This window comes from Vicugna pacos, chromosome 24 (genome assembly GCF_048564905.1).
Source record: "Vicugna pacos chromosome 24, VicPac4, whole genome shotgun sequence".
Lineage (NCBI taxonomy): Eukaryota > Metazoa > Chordata > Mammalia > Artiodactyla > Camelidae > Vicugna > Vicugna pacos.
This window is the reverse complement of record NC_133010.1, coordinates 11610727-11631616: the sequence shown is the minus strand read 5'-3', so window position 1 is coordinate 11631616 and position 20890 is coordinate 11610727. Positions and strand designations below refer to the sequence as shown.

General features: G+C 45.6%; 1 protein-coding gene and 1 long non-coding RNA gene across 6 annotated transcripts in view; one reads left to right on the top strand and one right to left on the bottom strand.

Moving 5' to 3' along the window:
- MAPRE2 (microtubule associated protein RP/EB family member 2) overlaps positions 1 to 5758 on the top strand; it is a 137373-nt gene extending 131615 nt beyond the window's left edge. For all 5 annotated transcript variants that reach the window (XM_015237657.3, XM_006202308.4, XM_072949020.1 and 2 more), the window contains one exon: positions 5191 to 5758. In XM_015237657.3, coding sequence (XP_015093143.1) covers positions 5191 to 5265 — 75 coding nt within the window. In that variant the 3' untranslated portion in view covers positions 5266 to 5758. The remainder of the gene's footprint in view (positions 1 to 5190) is intronic.
- Positions 1 to 20890, bottom strand: part of LOC107033376 (uncharacterized) — a 66644-nt gene that overhangs the window by 8636 nt on the left and 37118 nt on the right. The gene's annotated exons all lie outside the window — the stretch shown is intronic.

The window sequence follows — 20890 nt, the reverse complement described above, 5'->3', positions numbered from 1 at the left end:
TTCCTGGCGAATGGCAGGTAGGGCTGCGCTTAAACAAGAGCTCCTGCCTCCCGGGTGAGTCGTCTCCTGGGATGACTGCTCTCAGCTTCTGTTCTACCGTTTGTATCACCACCACCCCCAGCACGCTGCGGTCTGGATGCAGAGAGCCATTCTGGCAGTGTAGGGGCGCTTAATGCAGACACCCCAAAAGGATGTAATACTTCAGAGCATCATCAGTCATTGAGTCATGGGTTTAGCAGGTCCTTTCCTCAGACTCTTGAGATGGGAGACAAGGGGGGAGGGCTTTATGATCATCAGCTCCTTTAATTTCTCTGGAGAATCCTATCAGGTTGACATGGGTATTATCCCATTTTACAGGTGAGAGAAATAAGGCAGCAGAGGGATTAAGTAACATTCCCAAGTGAATGAGCAGCAAATTTGCATCTGAACTCCTAGTCCTGAGTTCGTGCCCTTCCCCAAGCCTGAGCCGCCGTTTACATGGGGAACATACTAGTAGTAATGGCTAATGTTTGCTGAGCATTTAGCATGTGCTGGATATTACACTCCTGTTCCAGATACATTTCTCACCACATCCCTTCGTGGTGTGAGTACTGTTACTTATCTCCATTTTATAGATAAAATTACTTGCCCAATAACATGTCCTTAATAAGCTCCATCACTACCTCACTGCCCAGGTTTCTCTAACTCAGAGCCCAAAATCTTAAGGACTGTGTTCCCTGCTTCTCAGTATATTGGGTGCCATGAGGAAGGGAAAAATAAAGGTGGTACCACTTGGGGGAAACTGCAGGATAGACTTTATCTAATTACCAATATTGAGTTGCATGTGTTCTGTGTGAGGAAGGATGTAGTCAAATTCCTACCTGGGTCTTCTGATAACTCCCTTCATCTCATTTTGTTGTTTGACACCTTTAAAAGTAAGTGTCCTGCCCTCTGTCTCTGGGCATTCATCTGTTCAATTTGGCATCCTCCAAGAACCTCCATTTTTCTTCTGGCTGGTAGCATCTCAAAACCCACCTTTGTTGTTCTCGCTGGCACCATGCTGATCTCATCAAACAGAAACGTAGCGAGGAGGAGAAGGAGGCAGTGGCATCACTGCTGGGTGTATGCTAAGGGGTATGCAAAATCCAAGAAGAGATTTAGGGACAGTAACCAGGCAGCTGGAATCCGGAAGAGAAAACAGACTTAACACAACCAACATGTGTGTTAGCAGGACAAATCTTCTCCTGCAGTTGCTGCCTTAATTTTTCTAGTTCCAGGATAACTTCCAGTGCAACTCCGTGTCTGGACAACTCTGAAACACATCAGGCTGTGCTGAGTTTTCTATAGCGAATAGGCTGGAATATGCCAAGTGTCCTTTTTAGAATGTGACAGTTCCCATTGTCTAAAACTCTGGTTTCTACATCGAGAGAAGGGGAAGACTGCTGTGTGTCTGGACACCGCGGGGCAGCCTCCATCCTCCGCGTGCGTGCACACGACCTTCTCACAGGAGTGGACCGGAGAGGCTCCCGAAGAGCTAGCCTACTCTGCCTTCTCTTCTCTTCCTAGAGGTTCAAGGAATAATCCTAGACGCCTTAGAGCCCTCAGGCGTGTGCCTGCCTCCCTCCCTGAGCATGAGCCCTGCTTCTGTGGCAGCCTCCCAGCTTGCCCAGGTTCTGCCGCTGAGGGAGTGAGCCTTTTGCAGGCTTCTCCCCGTGCCCAGGAAAGGCATCACTTTACAAAAACATGCTCAGAGGTTGCTGTGCCGTTGCACCTACTTCCCAAGCTCTCGGAGCCTCCTCCCCCACCCCACCCCCATGCTTGACCCCGACACTGTGTCCTGTTTTCAGGTCATTCACACACTCGAGTGCTGGGTGGACGTGCAGCCATGATGTGCATGGTGTCTGGGGGACGAATGTCAGTACTTTATTCATGATGCCGCTGGTATGACTTCTGTGCACATCTGAGAGGTAGAGACTTCTGGCTGCCTCCCTCCTGGAGGTGGGCGAGGTGCTGAGGAATCAAAGGCTGGATTGAGTGCCTGTTCTTCAGCTAAACCCAGACGGCCCTGGCACTGACGCTTCAGGTGGAGGTATTTGCTGGAAAGACCTCCTCCCTCAGTCTTTATATTTTGTGACAGCTGCTCTTTGTTTCTTTTAGTCAAACAGTCCTGGAAGGTGTAGAAATCCAGATAAGAGTTCTGAGTGTGGAAGTAAACAGAGGCAATTCACTGTGCAATTGTAGAAACCAAATGGAAGTTTCCAGAGCAGGTGGCCAGCTAGATGTCCCGTGCCTCTCTCTAGGATCCTCATCATCTTTTCCATTAATACTTAACTTGGGGCACAGGCGCCCGGACTTGGTCATTGATTAGCCGCTGCTCTGTGGGTCTTGTTGGCTGAGGAACACCTGCTGATAGACAGGCGCTTGTTTCCCAAGGTCCTGTCACAGAAGCCACTGTCAAATGACCTTGAGATCCTCCCCCAGTCAACCCATGTCTTTCGGATGCCGCCTGTGTTTCTGTCATTGGACGCAGCATCGGGTATATAGAAAGCAGACGCAGTTCCAGCCTTAGAAGAGCTTGCGGTCCCAGTGAGGGACCGACAGGGGCACCAGTAACTGGAATATGTCAGCTTGTGATAAATGCGATAATACAGACATAAATAAACGTGTGTGGGGAGCACATCAAGACAGCCTGGAGGGACAGGCGAGAACTTCGCAGAGAAGCTGACATTTGTGCTGGATGTTGAAAGATGGCTAGGAATGTGGACAGTTACAGAGCTGAGACCGGGGGAGTCTCTTTTCAGGCAGAGGAAGCAGCAGGACCAGAGCCGGGAGGAGAGAACAGCCCGCGCTCTGCGCTGGTGTGAGTGGGAGCCTGTTACGCGGGAAGGTGGGCGCCACGGGGGCCAGGAGCCTCCCAGGAACCGCTTCTCCCTCCTTTGCCCCTGCTTTCCTCCCACAGTGGCCTGGAGCCTTCAGTTCTGTCTTCTAACGTGCTCCTTCTCCTAATGATCATCATGAGAATAAGGAGCTCCAGAGCAGTCACTCACAGCTAAACATTTAGGGAGCTGTGATGCACTGATGTGCAAATACTAGAATTCATTAAGTAGGTCTAGGCGTCCCGGTGCATTAGTCACACATCTGGCCTAGGCTTCGCCTGGCCTCCCCCTGACATGTGCATTTGAGTTCTTTGCTCCTGCACGGGGCGTAAGAGAAAGACTGTCTGTGCGTGAGGACCTACAGGGCACTGTGGGCTGGCAGCTCTTGGTGGTGACACGTAACAGCTGCCTGGGTTACAGTGTGTCCTGCTGGCCTTTCAGAGCGCCGTAATTTGCACCCCAAGCATTAACAGTACACTGGTTAACCTGGGAAGTTTGCTCGGGTCTCTGAGGTCAGAAGACATTGTGGTTAAGGAATTAAGGAGCAAGGGGTCCTAGGATGATGTGGGCAGAGAGTAGGATATGGGCCTGCACGTTTCAGAGGTGCAGTTCTGGGTGTGACGGTAGGGTGTGGTCACGACCTGGGGAGAGCTAACGTTTATTAAGTAGCGTGCTTCCTGACACAAGTCTAGTAAGGGGCAGCGCTAGAACCTGCCCTTCAATTTGAACCTGCATCTTCAATACAATGTCACTTTCCACTGTGGCCATAGAAAAGATTACTTTTTAAGAATCCTGTTAACTGATTGGAATATATTCTAGAAGTAAGCTCATCAAGAAATAACACAGCTCACTTATATTATGTGCCAAACACTGTTCCAGGTACTTCACTGTTTCAACTCAGAGTCCTCTGTTGAATAATTCAGTGATTCCACTGATTCACTGATCAATGACACTCACTGAAAACTGTTAAATGGACACAGAAGTACCCATTCTAGCCCCCATTTTACAGCTGAGAAAACCGAGGCGCAGAGCAGTTAAGTTACATACGCCGCTTGTAAGTAATGGAGCTGGGGTATGAACTCTAGGTCCATGCTTATAACCTTGACCCTATACTGCCTCTCAGAAGACAAGCGGCCCGCGACCTTGGCTGACCGACTGGTAGTCTCGGTCGTGCATTCTTGCACCCAGTCTGAGGTCTCGTTCTGGACACACATGCAGAGTTGTACGGGACACGACGTAGGACACAGAGGATGAGGCCACACAGTTGGAGACAGACAAGATTACAAGTCAGAGCTGCATAGCAAGGAAGAAGCAGAGTGCTGCAGGAGAAGGGAGAGGGAGAATCCTTGGGTCTGGGGTGATGATCCTGCCGTATTTGACTTAGACCTTGACGGGTGCGTCCTAGGCTAAAGGGAACAGGGGCCAGACAGGAGTGGGCGTGCAAAGTGCGAGAGGACACGGCGCATCTGTAGGTCCAGCGTACACTCCCAACTGCATCACAAAAGCACCGTGCATTCTGGAGGGAGCAGTCGCCGTACTGACTAGCCACCCTCCCTCTGCTTGGGTACTAAAGTATTTTTGTGAGATCCAAAAATTAAAGAATGCGCAGCAGTGGCTGGCCAGGGTGGGTGATCCCCGGAGTTGGTGTTCGTGATGTGCTTCCCTGGGTTATAGGCAAATGAGTAAATAGGTCATTTGGAGCCAAGTAGAGGAACACCTCAACCATCAGAAAGTAAGCAAAAAAAGGCCTCACGTACTCAAAATCAAAGTCCCGAAGTCCTTGAGCTCCCGTGTTGAAGAAGCCAGCTGCTGGGGGCAGCCCGGAATTGGGGTTATTGTCCTTTGCTTAGCTGACCGCACTAACGAGCTGCTTCTCTGCATCAGTGAGTAACAGCTTATGACAAAGGGTCTACTTCAAGCAGACGTGTACCAGGTGAGACAGCGGGGCAGGAAACAGGAAGCCATGGGTCACACCGCAGGGCCTGGGTCACAGCAGGCTTGCTCGTGGCCGTCATGAAGCTCTGGAGTCCTTACGTTTGGTTTACTGTTTTACAGAGGGTGGGAAAGTATGGAACATGTTCTGTGAGATGTCCTTCCAAAATGGCTAGAAGGAAAACGTGCATAGAGCCTGCTGGCTGTGCTCTAGAATGAGCTGCTCTTTGCTGGAGCGGGGAAGCGAAGGCATGCCTGTGTGCGCCTCGGCGAGGCACTCGCGTGGCTAAACACACGCTCTCCGCAGCCTGGAGATGCGGTGCTGCGCAGGGACGAGGGGGCGGGGGACACTGCAGGGCCTCCGGCAGTAGACTGAGCTGAAACCTCTCCCCCTGCCCCACAGGAGGGCCACCCGGAGGAGCCCGAGGCAGAGGAACAAGTCCACGAACAGCAGCCCCAGCAGCAGGAAGAGTACTGAACCATCTCGGCAGCTCTCCACACCTCCGTTTGGGTGGGAACTTCTCTTCTGGAGAATTGGAACACGTGTGGCCTCGAGCTCATCAGAAACCAGTTGTTCCCCGTCTGCTGTTACATCAACGCGCCGGCGCCCGTGCCAGCCACTGCGCTCGGTCCCCCTTTCTTTGCCAAGACACACTAGCAGCACCGTGGGGCAGCCTCCCTGAGACATCACGGGGTCACATACCTTCAACTTCACCACTTGGCTGCTTGAGATTGGTTCTGTTCTTTGCATTTCTTTCCAGAATAACTCTCCCCACCCCCCCACCCCCACCCTCCTTTTTATCCTGGTGTGAAACAATGGTAATTTGATATATGGTATTTATATTGGCATTTCTCAACCCAGTGTCACTAGATATCACACACATTTGTGGTGCTTTGATGTTTGCAAGTTTAACCTCTGAACATAAATTTGGTCAAATAATAAATTGGAACAAAGGGAAAGAGATACTTGATATGAAAGCCATAATGACAGTGACTTGTTTCATGGGGAAAAACACACAGTCAGTTTCTCCCTCTACTCACAAACTAAAGGGGAAAAAGAAAGGAATCTAAAGTAGGACTTCAGGGCTCAGCAGTGTTCATACATCAGCACGTTAGACAACCACACAGTATGTTAGTTTTGAAAGACATTCACTCAAGGAAAACACCATCTCAACTTGGCCCTCTAACTAACTGCTTGCCACCTCCTACACACACAGGTTCTCATGCTGTTTGCTTTCTCAGGGTCCTCTTTGGTGGGCAGCCAATCGCCCCAAAAGCTGTCATCAGTTGTCTGCAGTCAAAGGGGGTCTGCAGGGGTACAGGTCCTCCTGCCTCCTTGTGTGGGTTTCAGCCCCAGTCCTGTCATCCACGTGAGGGAATTCCTACTAAAGATTGACTTCAGGGTTTGCAGACCTTACAAACAGGAGCATCAGCCCAAGGGAGACTCCTGGTTCTGAAGTCTGGTGTTGACACTGGAATGACAGCACAGAAAAATCTGACTCCCAATGCCGTCTGGAGTTAAGGAATTTCCCCTCTTTAATACCATGGCCCTCCTTGTCACTGACCTGTGCTAAACCGTGGCAACTCATAAACAGAGGAAACATTAATGAATTAAAAGCATTCCTTATTTTTTTAACTAATATTTGCACATTTTCGTAGCATCTTTCCAAATCTTTGCCTCTTTTTTTCCCCCTTTGACAGATCATTCATTACACTTGGTTTCTAACTTTAGGTTTTCTTTCACTTGTTATTTAACTTAGCAGGTGCAGCAAAAAACAACAAACAAGTGTGCCCACCCCACTCTCCTCTTGACTGAAAAGCTTAAAATAAATTTCTGAATTATGTATCATAAAGCTTTGACATTTCTTTATTAACTGATGAAATACTAATTCTAAATTCTAGCATGGAAGCTTTCCACCAAAAGAAGTCTTCTCAGAATGAATCATTTTGCGGCAAAGTGGTATTTATTGAGTTACATGTGAAAAAGATCGCTTGTATTTTTTGAGGTTATTACAAGACACTGTGCAGAATTGGACAGAGGTTCCGTGGTGTTTGGTTTCCCTTTCTTCTCTCTCCTGCTTGCTCTGCACTACAGCGGCAGCTCGTTCCTCTCAGGCTGGAAAGCCTGGCTCTCGGCAGTGACGTCCTCCCACACCTGGTTACAGGGAGTGGTTGTGCTATATATACGCAGCATCATGCTTGACAGCGCGTTCCCCCCAGGCCTGTTGCACAAAACTGGGTTTCCTTCTTCTCAAATAGCTCTTGTAAAGAGGCACAATAAGTAATTCCTTGCAGGTGACACTTCAGTGGTTCCCAGGATGTTCTCTGCTTGCCCTGGTCAGGTCAGAGCACCCAGTGCCAGGTGGCTCACCACCTAGACTCCCATCGTGTGGGTGCACATGATTACTGTGTAACGTGCATAAGGCTCACCAGTGACACTCAGGCCCTCCATTCCTCCCCAAATCTCCAACTTTCTCGGCTATAAACCTACTGGCCAGATATCTTGCAAAGATAACTTTCCCCAATCGTCATACTTCCTTCTCCTTCCCGGAGTCTTGGGGCAGACCATTTTTTTTTAGAGAAGAGCTATCTATTTCTCTCCCTGTCCCTATCTGAAATATCTTCCACTGTGTGCATCACATGGGACATCACTGATGCTCTGGGGAGTCTTGACAGCTATGTTTCTTAGTCCCGTTGAGCTGCACCCCAGCTTCTGTGCAGACCATCTCTCATCTCCCAGGGCCGCTCCATTCCCCCTGGTGGCTGTACCCGATCATTCGCTCATCTCAGCATCCAGGGCACGCCTTCCTCCGTGGCCCCGCGTCCAAGAAGCATCCCTTGCTGTGTGCTCTGCTCCTCCCTCTCTGAAGCCAGACTTGGTCCTTAGTCTCCCCTTCCCACCCACCGCGACTGGTTATAGCACTCACACTGCTCCTATCAGGTAGGAAGTGATTGAAGCAGGGGGTAAAGAGAGCCCGTTGTCTTTCTGAGCAGAAAAGCAGAAAAAGACAAAGACACACCCTGACCTGAGAGAAGTAAACTCCAGAAGGGAACCATGAACTCCTCCCTTCCCTGGTGAGTATTTCCATTATTCCGTTAAGGTTTAATATGCATTCAAATTACTTTTACTAAATAGTACACCATAAAGCTTTTGTTATATATTAAATGTAAACTGAAAGGAATGTAAACATATGTATTGTTAATTATAAATATAGATAAGTAATGACATAATAGATGAAAAAGTCTTATCCAGATGTATCACATTCATTTTACATTACCCACCTACTGTCGCATGGTAGAATAGTTTTTTGTCTCTGAATATGTGAATAACTTGACTTGCGTTTATCTTTTTACATATTTAATAAAAAAAAAAGTATATGTTAAAATCGGCCTGGATCTATAGATTCTTACATTTTTATGCTAACAGTTTCCTCTTGAGTGAGCCTGTGTCTATGAACAGGCTATTATGTGGAGTCACACGTCGGTCCCACATTTTATCATGAATTACACGGTGGGGGAGTCTTTTTATTGATGGCAAATGTTTTAACGGGAATTACAGGTTAGTATCTGATATCAAATGCAGCAGCTGTAATACCTTTTAAAAACTCTACATAACTTTCTTTTTATCAAAAATAAATAAGAATAAACCATTCCCTTAGGAAACATTCCGCTTGCAAGCGAACAAAGGCCTCGCTCCTGCAGGTCTGCTTGCACCATCTGGACAAGGGCGGGACGAATAGGAAACTGGGAGACGCAGACAGATGTTGTGAAATGAAGCTTTGTGGCAAAATGACCTATGACTGGCAGAGGCTCTTTGATTAAGTGTATTTCCCCCTCTGGTTTGCTGACTTGAACTAACAGTGAGGTTTACAGACACACATTGAATACAAACCTTAAAGGAATAGCTGAGGAAAAGCAAGGTGTGCGAAGTGGCCCAGCGCCCGCCTGCAGGTCCTGCAGACAGGTGACGTCGGTCTGGAAGACTGCCCCGGGGCCTGTGGGCTACTGAGGTTCAGCCAGTCCATCCCCTTTCACCCCGAGGGCTGCCAGCCTTCCTGAACCTGCTTACAAGCACCACCTAGAGGCCACTTTTGTTTCTATATTGACCTTTGGCAACAGTTTTCCATTCACTTGCCTTTAGGCCCTTTTCTTTTAAAAGCAGAGACGCAGGAAAACAACAGCCATTCCCTGGGATGGGCACGCGTGTGTTTCCACTTAATTCATCAAGCCTAGGCTTTTAAACACGACCTTATACGCAGACATTTGTGCACAAGCGTCAAGAATACACATGATTCATCTTACTTAAAAGGCACACGGGTGGGCTCTAAACACACCACAAACGGTTCAGAAGGGGTGAAATAACATGTTGACTCCATTTTATTCAATCTGAGATCATCTATAAAAATTTGAGATTTTCCTACTGGTATAATGGGTAGGCCCACGAGTCCAGAGGGAAGAGTTGGAAAAGATCACGTACTTCCAACTAAATTCGAGTTACAAGATGCCAGTTCTCTAAAACTAACACACAACTTCATTGCTGACCTGTCTCATTTTCTTAGTCTTCCTCTTAACTGCTAGAACACAGCCACTGTGAACCCCCAACTTCTGAGCACGAACACAGTGATGCCAACCAGCACCAGTGTGAGAGCAGAGCGCCTCCCTGGATGTCTAACAACTCGTTTTGCTGAACTGGGAGCTCATAAGAGACATTCGTCTTTCATCGGAAGAGCTCTGGCTTTACTGCTTAACAGAAGGCAAAGCTTAAAATCCACCGAGCCCTGGAGGACCCTCGGGTGGCCCCAGGACTTCAGATCACAAGACTGCCTGGGCAGACCCCTTCCCCAAGCTCTGGCCTGGACCCCACACGGTGTATCGGTAGGACTCACACACAAGATGCATTTGCCGAGGCCCTGCCTCCTCCCGTGTTGGGTTTAGGGCTGTAACAAAACTGGAAGGCGCAGCTGGAGCTAAGTTGTTGAATGCGTCTTTCTCTCTTTCCACTGACAGAGAATGTTGAACCTTTTTCAGCTTGCCAAGTTTTAATTTCTTGAAACAGGTTTCTAGTGGTATTTTGTAACTATTTTATCAAGATGGTATAAATCGCTTTCAAAGGGCAATAGCATATTAATGTACCTTTGAATTCATAATCTTCATTAGAAACTAGTCCAGTACCTAAGTATATTCTTTTTCAGAAAATTTTAAAAAGTTAAGTACACATTTCTTTCTGTGTAGCAAACATCCCTCATTTTCACACGATGGTATTCCTTTCGGTCTTGAAGGTTACCTGTACATTATAACTTTAAAATTTCTTAAGATACATTTGTCTTATTCACTAAAATGTTTTGGTCAAATCTGACAATTTAAATGAGCCTTTAGAAATTAGAGAAGAAATTTTTAAAAAGGTGTGTATGTTCAAATGTTGACTCAACTGTCTCTCCAAGAGAAATAGAGGGAAAAATCACCTAACACAGCCTCTCAATGTAAAACATAACATCCAAGAAAGCTGCTAATACTACCTCAGAAATACTCCAACTTTTAAGCTAAAAAAAAGCAGGGGGTAGGAAGGAGTGTTTTTTCCTCCTCCAATTTAATTCTTTTCAAAGCTGAGCACCAACCAGAGGCACAAGGCAGCAGTCAGTAGCGACTTTGTACTCCTAAAATATCACATCACTAGCCCTCAGTTACTCGGAAGAAAGAGGCATTCTGCACCATACCCGCCTCAGTCCAAAAAAAAGCAAACTGAAGCAGTCTGCATGGTTCTGAAGCAGCATCTTACATGTAAGTGAGGAAACCAGCACCAAGGGGAAGTAGGAAGGAGGGGACGATGAAGCCGCGGCATGTCAGTAGCCTCACACATGCTCTAATGCCTTCTAGACTTTACTAGGACCCAGGGGCAAAAATTACCTCTGAGCTTCCTTATTGCCAATAGAGAGGAAGTAATTACTACTCAGGGTAAATTGCCCATAAGCTGAACACAGTTCAGTTGCTCAGGGGCACAGATACTTAGGGCAGAGAGATCTTTCCTCCTAAGAAATTCAGTGATCACAGCGAATACAGTACCAGTCTAACTGGCCCGTTCCTATTAGTCATAATGCCAAGACACAGCGCAGTAAAAACTCATCTACCAGGAACCAAAACTGTCTGCATGGAAAGAGCTCCCGGGGCTCGGGGCTTCACCCCAGGGCAGAGCAGAGTATCCAGAGGAACAGGGAGACACTGCTCCCCACAGTGTAGGCCGAGGGAGACACTGAAGGACAGGGCAGAGTGTGACCTCCTGTGACCTGACCGGTACTAGAGGGCAGCTCTGGGACCAAATGTTACTGATCAAGACCCAGTTCCCTTCCTAACAGCACATGTGGGTGTGGGGAGCTCTCAAGCTGCCAGCTGAGGAGCCTGGCCAGGACACGTGTCTAAAGAGGAGGCCACACCACCCCTTGTGTAGATGGGAGGAGACCCATGGGCAGGGTCACGGTTTTCCCTGGAAGCATTGTAAGATCTGACTTGTGAGTTTCTGTTTTTTTAATTATCCTTGGCAATTTACTGATAGGACAATTTTCAGTGTAGATTATAAATTTGAAACTGTTGGCAGTTACACACTCCCATAACCCTCCAAGTGATCTTGGAGATAGGAAATACACTGTCAGTGGACCAAGTCCAACCATAAGTCTGCAGGGAAAAAGGGGATAATATTTTAATAAAAATCTTAACTGTATCTATAAAATGCTTTACAGGTTGCAAAATAGTTTCACCAGTAACCAAGTAGAGGAAAAAGAGAATAAGCTTTGAAAATGCTCTGACCTGGAGTCAAATCCCAGCCACACCACTTCTAGCTGTGATTTTAAGCAAACTGCACGTCGTTTCTTGGCCTCTATTTCCTCATCTGAATATGCAGATTAAACCTCCCCGGCAAAGTTGTTCTGAAGAATAAACAACATGTATAAAGTACCTTACACATAGTAGATATTTAATAAATAGTACCTAGCATTACTAATTTTGGTTTTGCTATCCCCGAGAGGGAGGTAATGTAGAAATTATGCTACCACTGCCCTGGGACTAGACATTTCCATGCTGCCCACGGCTCCCATCACCCCTGCAGGAACAGCCCAACAGCCATACGTTATTCCATGGAATCCTGCCCGCTCCCAGACACAGCTGATGGTCCAGACTCCAGGTCCCCCAGGAGCAATCTGTGGTTTGCTAGTGACCACACAGCCTATGAGCTAGGCCAGTCAGAGAGTCCCCTGCCCTCCCCTCCCTTTCATTTGTACTAAAGACTGAGGACCTTAGCCATGAGAACGAGAGTTTAAAAGGCTGTACAGTGAAGGGAGCCCGGGGGAAGAATCATGCCAACTGATGTTATACGTAAGCAGTTGCTCTGAAACAGAAAGAAGATGGGAGGAGCGAAAGAAGAAAGCAGACACTCAGGAAAGAACCAAGGACCATTAGCTGAAGTCCACAAATATCTGCTTCCTCGAATCCAGAACCACCCACTGAGTTTTTTTTTCTCCTGAAATCTGGTTAGTCAGTTTTATTGATGTCACGTGTGTGTGTAATCTTAAATCAGAGGTAACTTAAATGAATTTCTCCCTTGCAGCCTAAGCCACTCTCATGAAGGGAGGCTCTTGAGAGGGAATAACCTGCAAGACTTTGGTCTTTAAGCCAGGACCACCTGTGCACAGCCATGATAGAAACTCCCAGTGGCCCCAGAGCCGCTGAAGAGGCGACAAAGGACGAATGGTGGGTAACCGGGACACAGACTTTCACCGTCTTCAAAGGACCCTGTTCATGGGACCATTTCCTGCTCCATCAAAAGAGAATTCTAAGAAATCCTGTAATTCAGGGCTCTAAAGACATTAAGGGTAATGAAGCAAAGGTTAAAAAGATCTGTTCTGGTTATTTAACAAAATATTTAGATCTGAATAGATCTTGGCTTGCTATGAGGTACAAATGATAAAAATCAAAGTATCCGAGTTTTGTGTTAAAAGAAAAAAAAGGAATTGCTATGACCACCACAACTCAGCCTCCACCAAAAATATAAATAGGAATCAGAATGAGAAAATTATAGTGAAATGTGACGTTTTCTGATTTGGAAACCATTTCAACTAGTACTATTATTTAATGTTTTGCTTGTTTGGCTCTGATACGAGAACATGAAAACATTCCTACACCTCAATAGCTTCTTTGTATTACAAATTAAAATGAGCAGACCATCATTTACATCTTAGTGGAGTTAAGATATGAAACTGGAAACCAAGACTATCTAATGACTTACTCCACTACAATGCCCCTGTCCCCTTCACCGTCAACTTCTGATATTTACAGGCCCACACCAAAATTCAAGAGGAGACGTGCATTAAAAGCATTTTGTTGCAAGCCAAATAGTAAAAGCAGGTAACAGGAAATGTGGCCTCAATACATCTTCAGCTGCCAGATTGTAAAGATTCAAACCAGTTGTAAAGGACCAAAGTTTCCTACATCTTCTCCAGCATTTTCTTCTAACCATGACACTCCCTGAGACCTGCTACGAGGTTCGCTATATTTGATTGGTGAGGGAGGTCCAGCAGGGGACGGTCAGATTTCCCCAGCTTCTCTTGGGATAACTTAGTCCCTTTCCAAAGCTCACTCTCCCGAAACCAGAATAGTCAGATCTGCAATTCTAGGGCTCCCCGGCATTCAAAGTTAGGGTATCCAGTGATTTGATCTTTGCACAGTGCATGTGCCTTAAGGCATGTTCACTGCCAAGTAAGTCAGCTGGTTACATGTCGCTCTCCAATTAGCTGGTTGTCAGACCAGGGCCCTGGTAGCGCTCTGCCTCCTGCCTGCCCCTGTAACCTCACGGCCTTGATCTGGTGTCCTCAGATACCCTGCTGGAGCCTCATGCCTCTCTCTGCTCTGGCTTGCTCCTTCATCTAGTCTGGTACCCTATGCGAACTTTGGTCTGGACGCTGTCATTCAATCTCCTAAGACTCTGTGCCATGCAGCCCAAGTGCCGGGCCAGCCCTGCCCTTCCTCTGAACCCTCCTCTCCAGCTCTAGGAATCCCAGTCTGTTGCAGCTCCAAGCCACTTGCCTGGCAAGTGGAATAGTTTGGACACAGATCAGCTTTAACTATAGGCGTTCTCCAGTAGCGCTGAGCTTCCTGTCACGTCACCTGAGTTCAGCATCTTCCCAAAGAGAAGTAAAGTGAGTCACTGATTCAGTGTGTCTGACAAAAACAGTCACAGACATGCGGGTCCTTGTGATGCTGCTGTTGACCCCTGAATTAACCAAACAAATTAAAATCTGTCATTCATACTGTGATTAATTATAAATTACAGCATAAGCATCACATGATTCAGAGTATATTTTGCCAAATCCTCCATAAGTAAACTTATATAACAATTTGTAATCATTAGCAGGTATAAATGTCAAAAAGCTTAAGTCGCATGATTTAAATTCAAGTTCCCTGCCTCCAGGAACTTTAGTTTTGAGAATCTTCTATATGCAAACCCATATAAACTCCAAGTCTTTTTATAGGATCATCAAATATGAGAAGGGCATCCTGAAATAATTTTTGCCATCCCCAGCACCTGAAGGCCTGAAGCTCTCTTTCCAAAAGACAGGCAGTTACTAAATGTGCAGTGTATACACTGGCTGGATTTGTCAGAGCAAGCTTGGTTCAAGAACTCACACCTCCACTTTGGAAGCGCCTCTGCCAGGGAAACAGCACAAGGGAGGCCTCAAGGTTCTACAGACACACTGGGGAAGGCAACACGGGACGTGAAGATAAGCAGTCTGGTCGCCTGGTCGATACGTCACATGGAGTAAGGCCACCCATAGCGTAAGGAGGGAGAGCAAGGCAGGAGACAGCAAACAGAGCAAAGCTTTCCAAAAGCAATCTTTCTTTGGGGTTTTCTCCACATATGCCCTATAAAGACAAGCAAACAGACCCACTGGAAGACTTTCTGGTCATCACAGAAACCCCTGGACTTCTCATACGCTCTCACCTTTGCCACACAGAGGTATCTGAGCCAAACAGCACCCTTTGAGAACATCAGGACCCTTGCTGTTGAGCACACCCTGGCTTCCCTTCCACCTCTCATCTCCTAGCAACCACTGAACAGGGGACAGGCCAGAAATGCAGACGACAAAGGATGCGCTGCCTCTCAGCTACTTTGCTGTGCCTTGTCCTCGCTGATGCCCCAGGCCCTGCTGGGGACAGTGGTCCCTCTCATGAAAGATGTCTCTCTGGACGTAAGACCCGCATCACGCAGAATTTCACAAAGTCCAGGGTCTTCTTCCAAAGAATCTAAGAAGTTGGAAACTCTGCAACACAGCCAATGAGCTTTCACAAAGGAGTTTCAAACCCAAAACAATCCGAACCAACAACTCTGTCCTCTTGCCTCTCTAGTGCCTTCTCGTTCACCTTTTTTAAACATAAATGGAGATGTCACGCAGAGTCTATGAAAAGCAAGGAACACATGGCAGGATCTGGAGGACGAAACAGACATTTATAAATGAAGATTTGTTATGATTCCACAATGATGATGATAAGGTGTACCAGAGAGATAACAATAGAACTATTTTACTGTCTTATTAGAAAATAATATAGTTCTTGACCAGAAGCACCAAACTGCATTCTGCCACAGTAGTGGTTTTGCTGTAATTAGGTTTGTTATTATAGTCATATATATATATATATATATATATATATATATATATATATTTAGTACCCGCTAACACAGGTTGTTTGGGGTTTTTTAAAACCAGATGCCCTGGGTGGGCTGAGTATAGCTCAGTGGTAGAGCATATGCTTAGCATGTGCAAGGTCCTAAGTTCAATCCCTAGTACCTCCATTTAAAAAAAAATTAAATTAAATTATAAAGAAAGAACAAAAATTAAAAAAAAACGATGCCCAGCATTTCTAATAAACACATGATAGAAACTTTAAATTTCAAAGAAAATGTCAATGCCAAAACAAAAAATGATTTTAAATGTTCCTCCCAGAGTGCTGACTGACGCTACACACCATGGCCAAGTGTGCACATGCAATTACTAGCTGGCTCACTGGTACACAATGGACCAGGTGTACACATGACTCCAGACTGTTCATTGAATCACCAAGCTCTTCAGATACTGTCAGTCCCAAAAGGGCTACATCACATGCACTGATCAAAGCACCCAGAAGTGAAACGGGGACGTGGAAGTCATCAGGACCAACTGCTCCTTCAGTGTATGAGTGTCTTTGTAAGATCCCAGCCATGTAGTCACCCGGCCACATGTAAGAGTCAGGCCTGTCACCTGGCCACCCTGCATCCCAGGAGAGGCCGCCATCCCACCTTTGGACAGCTCTAACTGCTTCCTGATTGGTTGTAACCATCAGAGCAAACAAATCTGTGACTGGTCTGGGGACAGGGATACGTGCTTATTTTCCTCTGTTAACACAAGTCAACAAGAAATCCTGTAACTGAGTGCATCAAAAGAGGGTACAAACATAATTGTGACATGTGTTTAGACTAGTTGAAGTCAATCAGGTCACTGGGCCTCTGAAGAAATCATATCTAAACCATACAGCCAAGCTCACATTACACATCCACGTTATGAAGTACTTTTTCCTCTTAATAAATTTGCCACCAACCTGAAAAAAAAAATTCAGATTGTTGGATCAGCACTAAGAGATAAATGTAGCACTTCGGCCAAAGGAGCTGGGTGTCACTTTGTGTCACAGTCACTGGACGTGCTGGCCGTCCTCTGACCAGCTGACCTAGAGAGGGTAGACACAGAATGGAGTGAAACGGTAATCTCAGAGCTGCTGAAATACTCAGACGGTGTGTGCAATTTTCTGAAACAGTGCACTTTAGGAGAACTAGCTTTGTAGATAGAAAATACAGGCACTGTAAACTTAGAATGTTGAGCGTTAAAAATGACATCCGCTCACGTTACAGACTGCCCAGGTCATGAGCTGACACTCACTCTAGTCAAAAAAGAGCACTTTGGAGGGCAACTTTTTCAGTTCTTAAATGAATACTTTTTTACTCTTTATCCATTTTTCTTTGTTTCTCAGTGTCTTTTTCTTGTACGGGAGGTTTTTCTCAAATAGTGAAGCAGTTTAAGGCTTTGTAATCTAAGCAAATAACCTAAATATATCTTCTCTCCATGTGCATTCTCAAGATTACAACTTGGATTCTCTGAGTTTAATGAGGACTGGAGTTAGACTGTTTCCCATTAGAACGAGAAAGCAGTAAGGCAGAAACTCAGTAAGTGTTCAAGTAAAATATAGCCATCCGAACATCTGTATTATATTAGAGGAGACACAAGACAAAACACTGACTCTTGAGGTTAAATCTAAATTTCCTGCTTCAGTTCTGAAAGAGTTTGAGAGTTCAGATCAAAAAGGCAACAAAGAAATGGGACCCAAAAATGTCTAAAAACAAGTTTCAAAGGCTATTAAATGCCAACAATTAGTTACTGCTTTGAAGCGCCAATTTAGTTAGCAATTACCCAACAGCCACAAACAAAAATCAGTGAAATGTCTACACCATGCTCAAGTCTTTTTCCAAGTTAGAGATGACACACCTGGGACCTGTGTGTCATAGGAGGTGCCAAACCGCCAGCTCTGATTCTCCATGTCTTGTGGGATGCTGTTGATTTTCCGCATCTTCCTCTCTAGTACACTCTTACGTCACACTTGAGTTTCTGAAGACATTATTTCAGTCTCCTCTGGAATCTACTGGTCTTTAATTTCATAACTTTAATTTCATACTGCAAAAAGAAAACCCAAACTTGCAAGTCAAAGGTCAACAAGCAAGACTAATTATTTCAGCAAAAACAAAAGAGCATGAGACCAGAAACAGGATTCAGGAAACTGCTTCAGTTTGGCTCTCAAGCTGCAGCCTCTCCTTTATCAAGCTTGTGAGTAAAATTATGTCTGAAGAAAGTAATGCTGACCTATTAGCTTTGGTGGCTCTGTGGAAGCTTCTCTTAAATGCCACTGATCAGAAGTACACACACACACACACACACACACACAAATGAATGAATTTGTTATTCTGAACAACTCATGATGAAACATCCTCTCATACCAACTTCCGTGGCAGAGTAAGATGCATATCTCTAAACCTTGTACGTGAGGAACTTTTTCTCAACCATGAAGATTCTGATTGAATCAACAGACTGGGCTTAGGAGAGATTTACCATGAAATCATTTTAGACACATCTTAGATCAAGATATATCTCAGTTTCAGCCTCTAAAAAGATCTAGATTCTATGCCTGATCTTCAAGACCTTTTACCAAGTTATCCGTTGTCCTGTCTCAATGGATTCTCAACCCTCGGCTAGTCAAACAAATGCTACTGCTCTTCCTTCGACCTCACTCGTGACTCCTTCTCAGTCTTTTTTTTTTTTTTTCTGGTTTCTCCTCTTAACATTAGAAGGTCCCAGGGCTCAGTCCTTAGATGTTTTTTCTATCATCACTCACATCCTGGGAGAGCTCATCCAATCTGTAGGTTCCAGTGACTCTCAAATTTACATTTTCCGCTCAAACCTCTCTGCTGAACTCCAGACTTACATACACCACTGCCCATTCCCTATCTCCCACTGGACGTCCAATAGACAGCTCAAACTTACATGTCCCAAACTGAAGCCCAGTTTCTCCCTGCCCCATCCCACAAGCATCCTGCCCCTACAAGGCCTCCTGCTCTCAGCTAATGGCAACTCCATCCTTCTAGTTGCTCAAGTCTTAGTGTCACATTTGACTCTCCCCACATTCAATCTGTCAGAAAGTCCTACTGGCTGTAAGAAAGCCATCAAGAAAAGTGCATCGAGAATCTAGTCCCCTTCCTCATCGCTTTCACGGCTCCTACCATGATCCAGGCCTCGTTATTTCTTACCAGGGTTACCTACTGGCCTCCTAAATGGTCTCTCTGCCTCTAACCTTCCCTCTGAGGAGACCCTTCTTAAACGTCAGCCATATCATTCCGCTCCTCTGCTTCAACTCTGCAGTGACTCACCGTCTCACTCAGATAAAAACTAACGTCCTCACAAAGCGCTGGTTTCCTTCTTGTGCCCCTTGTCAGCCTGCTCCAATCATAATGGCCCCTGGCTGCTCCTGAAACATCTCAGGCACGTTCCTCCCTTAGGTCCTTGGCGCTGGTGCCCCTTTCTTTCTAGAATGCTCCTCCCTCAGACAGCCACATGGCTCCCTCACCTTCTTCAGGTCTTTGCTCAGCTGTTCCCTTCTCAGTGAGCCCTGCCCTGAACGCCTGTTTAAAACTGCAACCACCTCCTTCCTGTACTCCCAATCCTCTTTCCCCCACCAGACGTTTTTTCTTTCTCTTGAGTATTTATCACCTTCTAATATGTATTTATTGTCTGTTTCTTCCCACCACACACACACACACCAAGAATATAAGCTCCATGAGGGCAGTGATTTTTATTTTGTTCACTGAGCTATCCCAAGGGCCTAGAACGCAGACACACAGGGTGAATATTTACTAAGGTCCACACCACCACCAACTTGCCCATTCTGTTCTCTGAAGTTTTATTTCTGCCATGTTTCCCTTTTTAGATGGAGCTTCCTCAGCCTCTCTAGCAATTTAAATACTTTTTTCCTCGCTTCAAGGCACCAACTTAAATCCTCCTCCTCTGAAATCTTTTCTACATTAACTCTGCTCTATTGGCTACGGAGTTTTATACACTTAGTCAACAAAAAAATTCGCATTAGCACCTTTGCCAACTCTGTCAATTTTAAGTCATACGCACACATGACTGAACTCTCAGTTCTTTCTCTTACAATAAATTTTCTAAGAACTGTAGCCCCTGGAATTTGGGAATGTCTCATGCCTTTAAGAGATGCATCTGACGCAGACAAAGAAAGATTAAAGTTTCTTGGTCATAGGGTGAATACTGAAAAGTTCAGGAGCCTTCTTTGGTGAGAAATCCAAACCCATTATTATGGGTTGAATCGTGTCCCCCAAGAAAGCTATGTCAAAGTCCTAACCCTCAAACCTCAGAATGTGACCTTTTTTAGAAACAGAGTCTCTCCAGGGGTAATCAAATTAAAATGAGGCCATTAAGGTGGGCCCTAATCCAACATGAACGGTGCCCTTATAAAAGGGGGAAATCTAGACACAAACAAACACAGAGGGAAAATGTTGTGAAGACACTGGGAAAACCCCTCGTGAAGACAGAGGACTGGAGTGATGGGTAAACCAAGGAAAGCCTGAGGTCCCAGAAGTTAGGGGATAGGCCTGGAACAAATCTTTCCCTAGCGCCTTCAGAGGGAACATGATCCTGCCAACACTCTGAGTTTTGTCCTCCAGAACCGTGAGGCAACGAATTCTGTTGGTTTAAGCCACCCAGTTTGTGGTACGTCATTACAGCAGCCCTAAGAAACCAGTGCACCCATTACCTGGGTGCAGTAAACTGAGCTGAGACATGGTGAGATACCCACATTTTCAAATTTTTTAGGTTGCAACCATTTGCCCTGAAACTGAAGTTTTTAAACTGATTGTCTTGATTTTAAAAAGTGACTTTGTCATCATCACTTTAAAATCGTTTCACTGATAAGATACTTAATTAGGAGTAAGGGAACTGTCTCTCTACTCTAGTGTCAAAAAGATGCTCTCTTGTGAGGACAAGGGAGGATCACGCACTGGCCCTATAATTTCTACAGGCAAGCTGGCCTATGAAGCCGAAACTATTAATTGGCAATTATATGTTTGAATTAGGTCTACACGGGGAGAAAAACAATTTGGAAAACCATTAAAATTGTATAACTAAATTCAACCTCACTGGTTCAGATTTTAGAAAAATGTCTGGTTTGAGTTACCTGGACCAACTGTCTACAGTGCCTTGCTTTCTGGCTCAATACACAATTAACGCTTTTAGGTTCCAAACCATATTCTAAAATGGAAAAAAATAAGAGCCACTGTTTTAAAGTTCATACTTCAAGTGTAAACTCAGCTCAATTCCCATGCAGACCGAGAGACTCGGGTTATCAGAACTTTCCGAGGTGTGAGGGCGAGAACAGAGCCCACTGTCACAAGAGCCTGAAAAACTTTGAACTGTTTTCCCCTCCTCTGCCTTCAGATCAGATGCCATCTGCCCAGCCTCATTTCTTCCTTG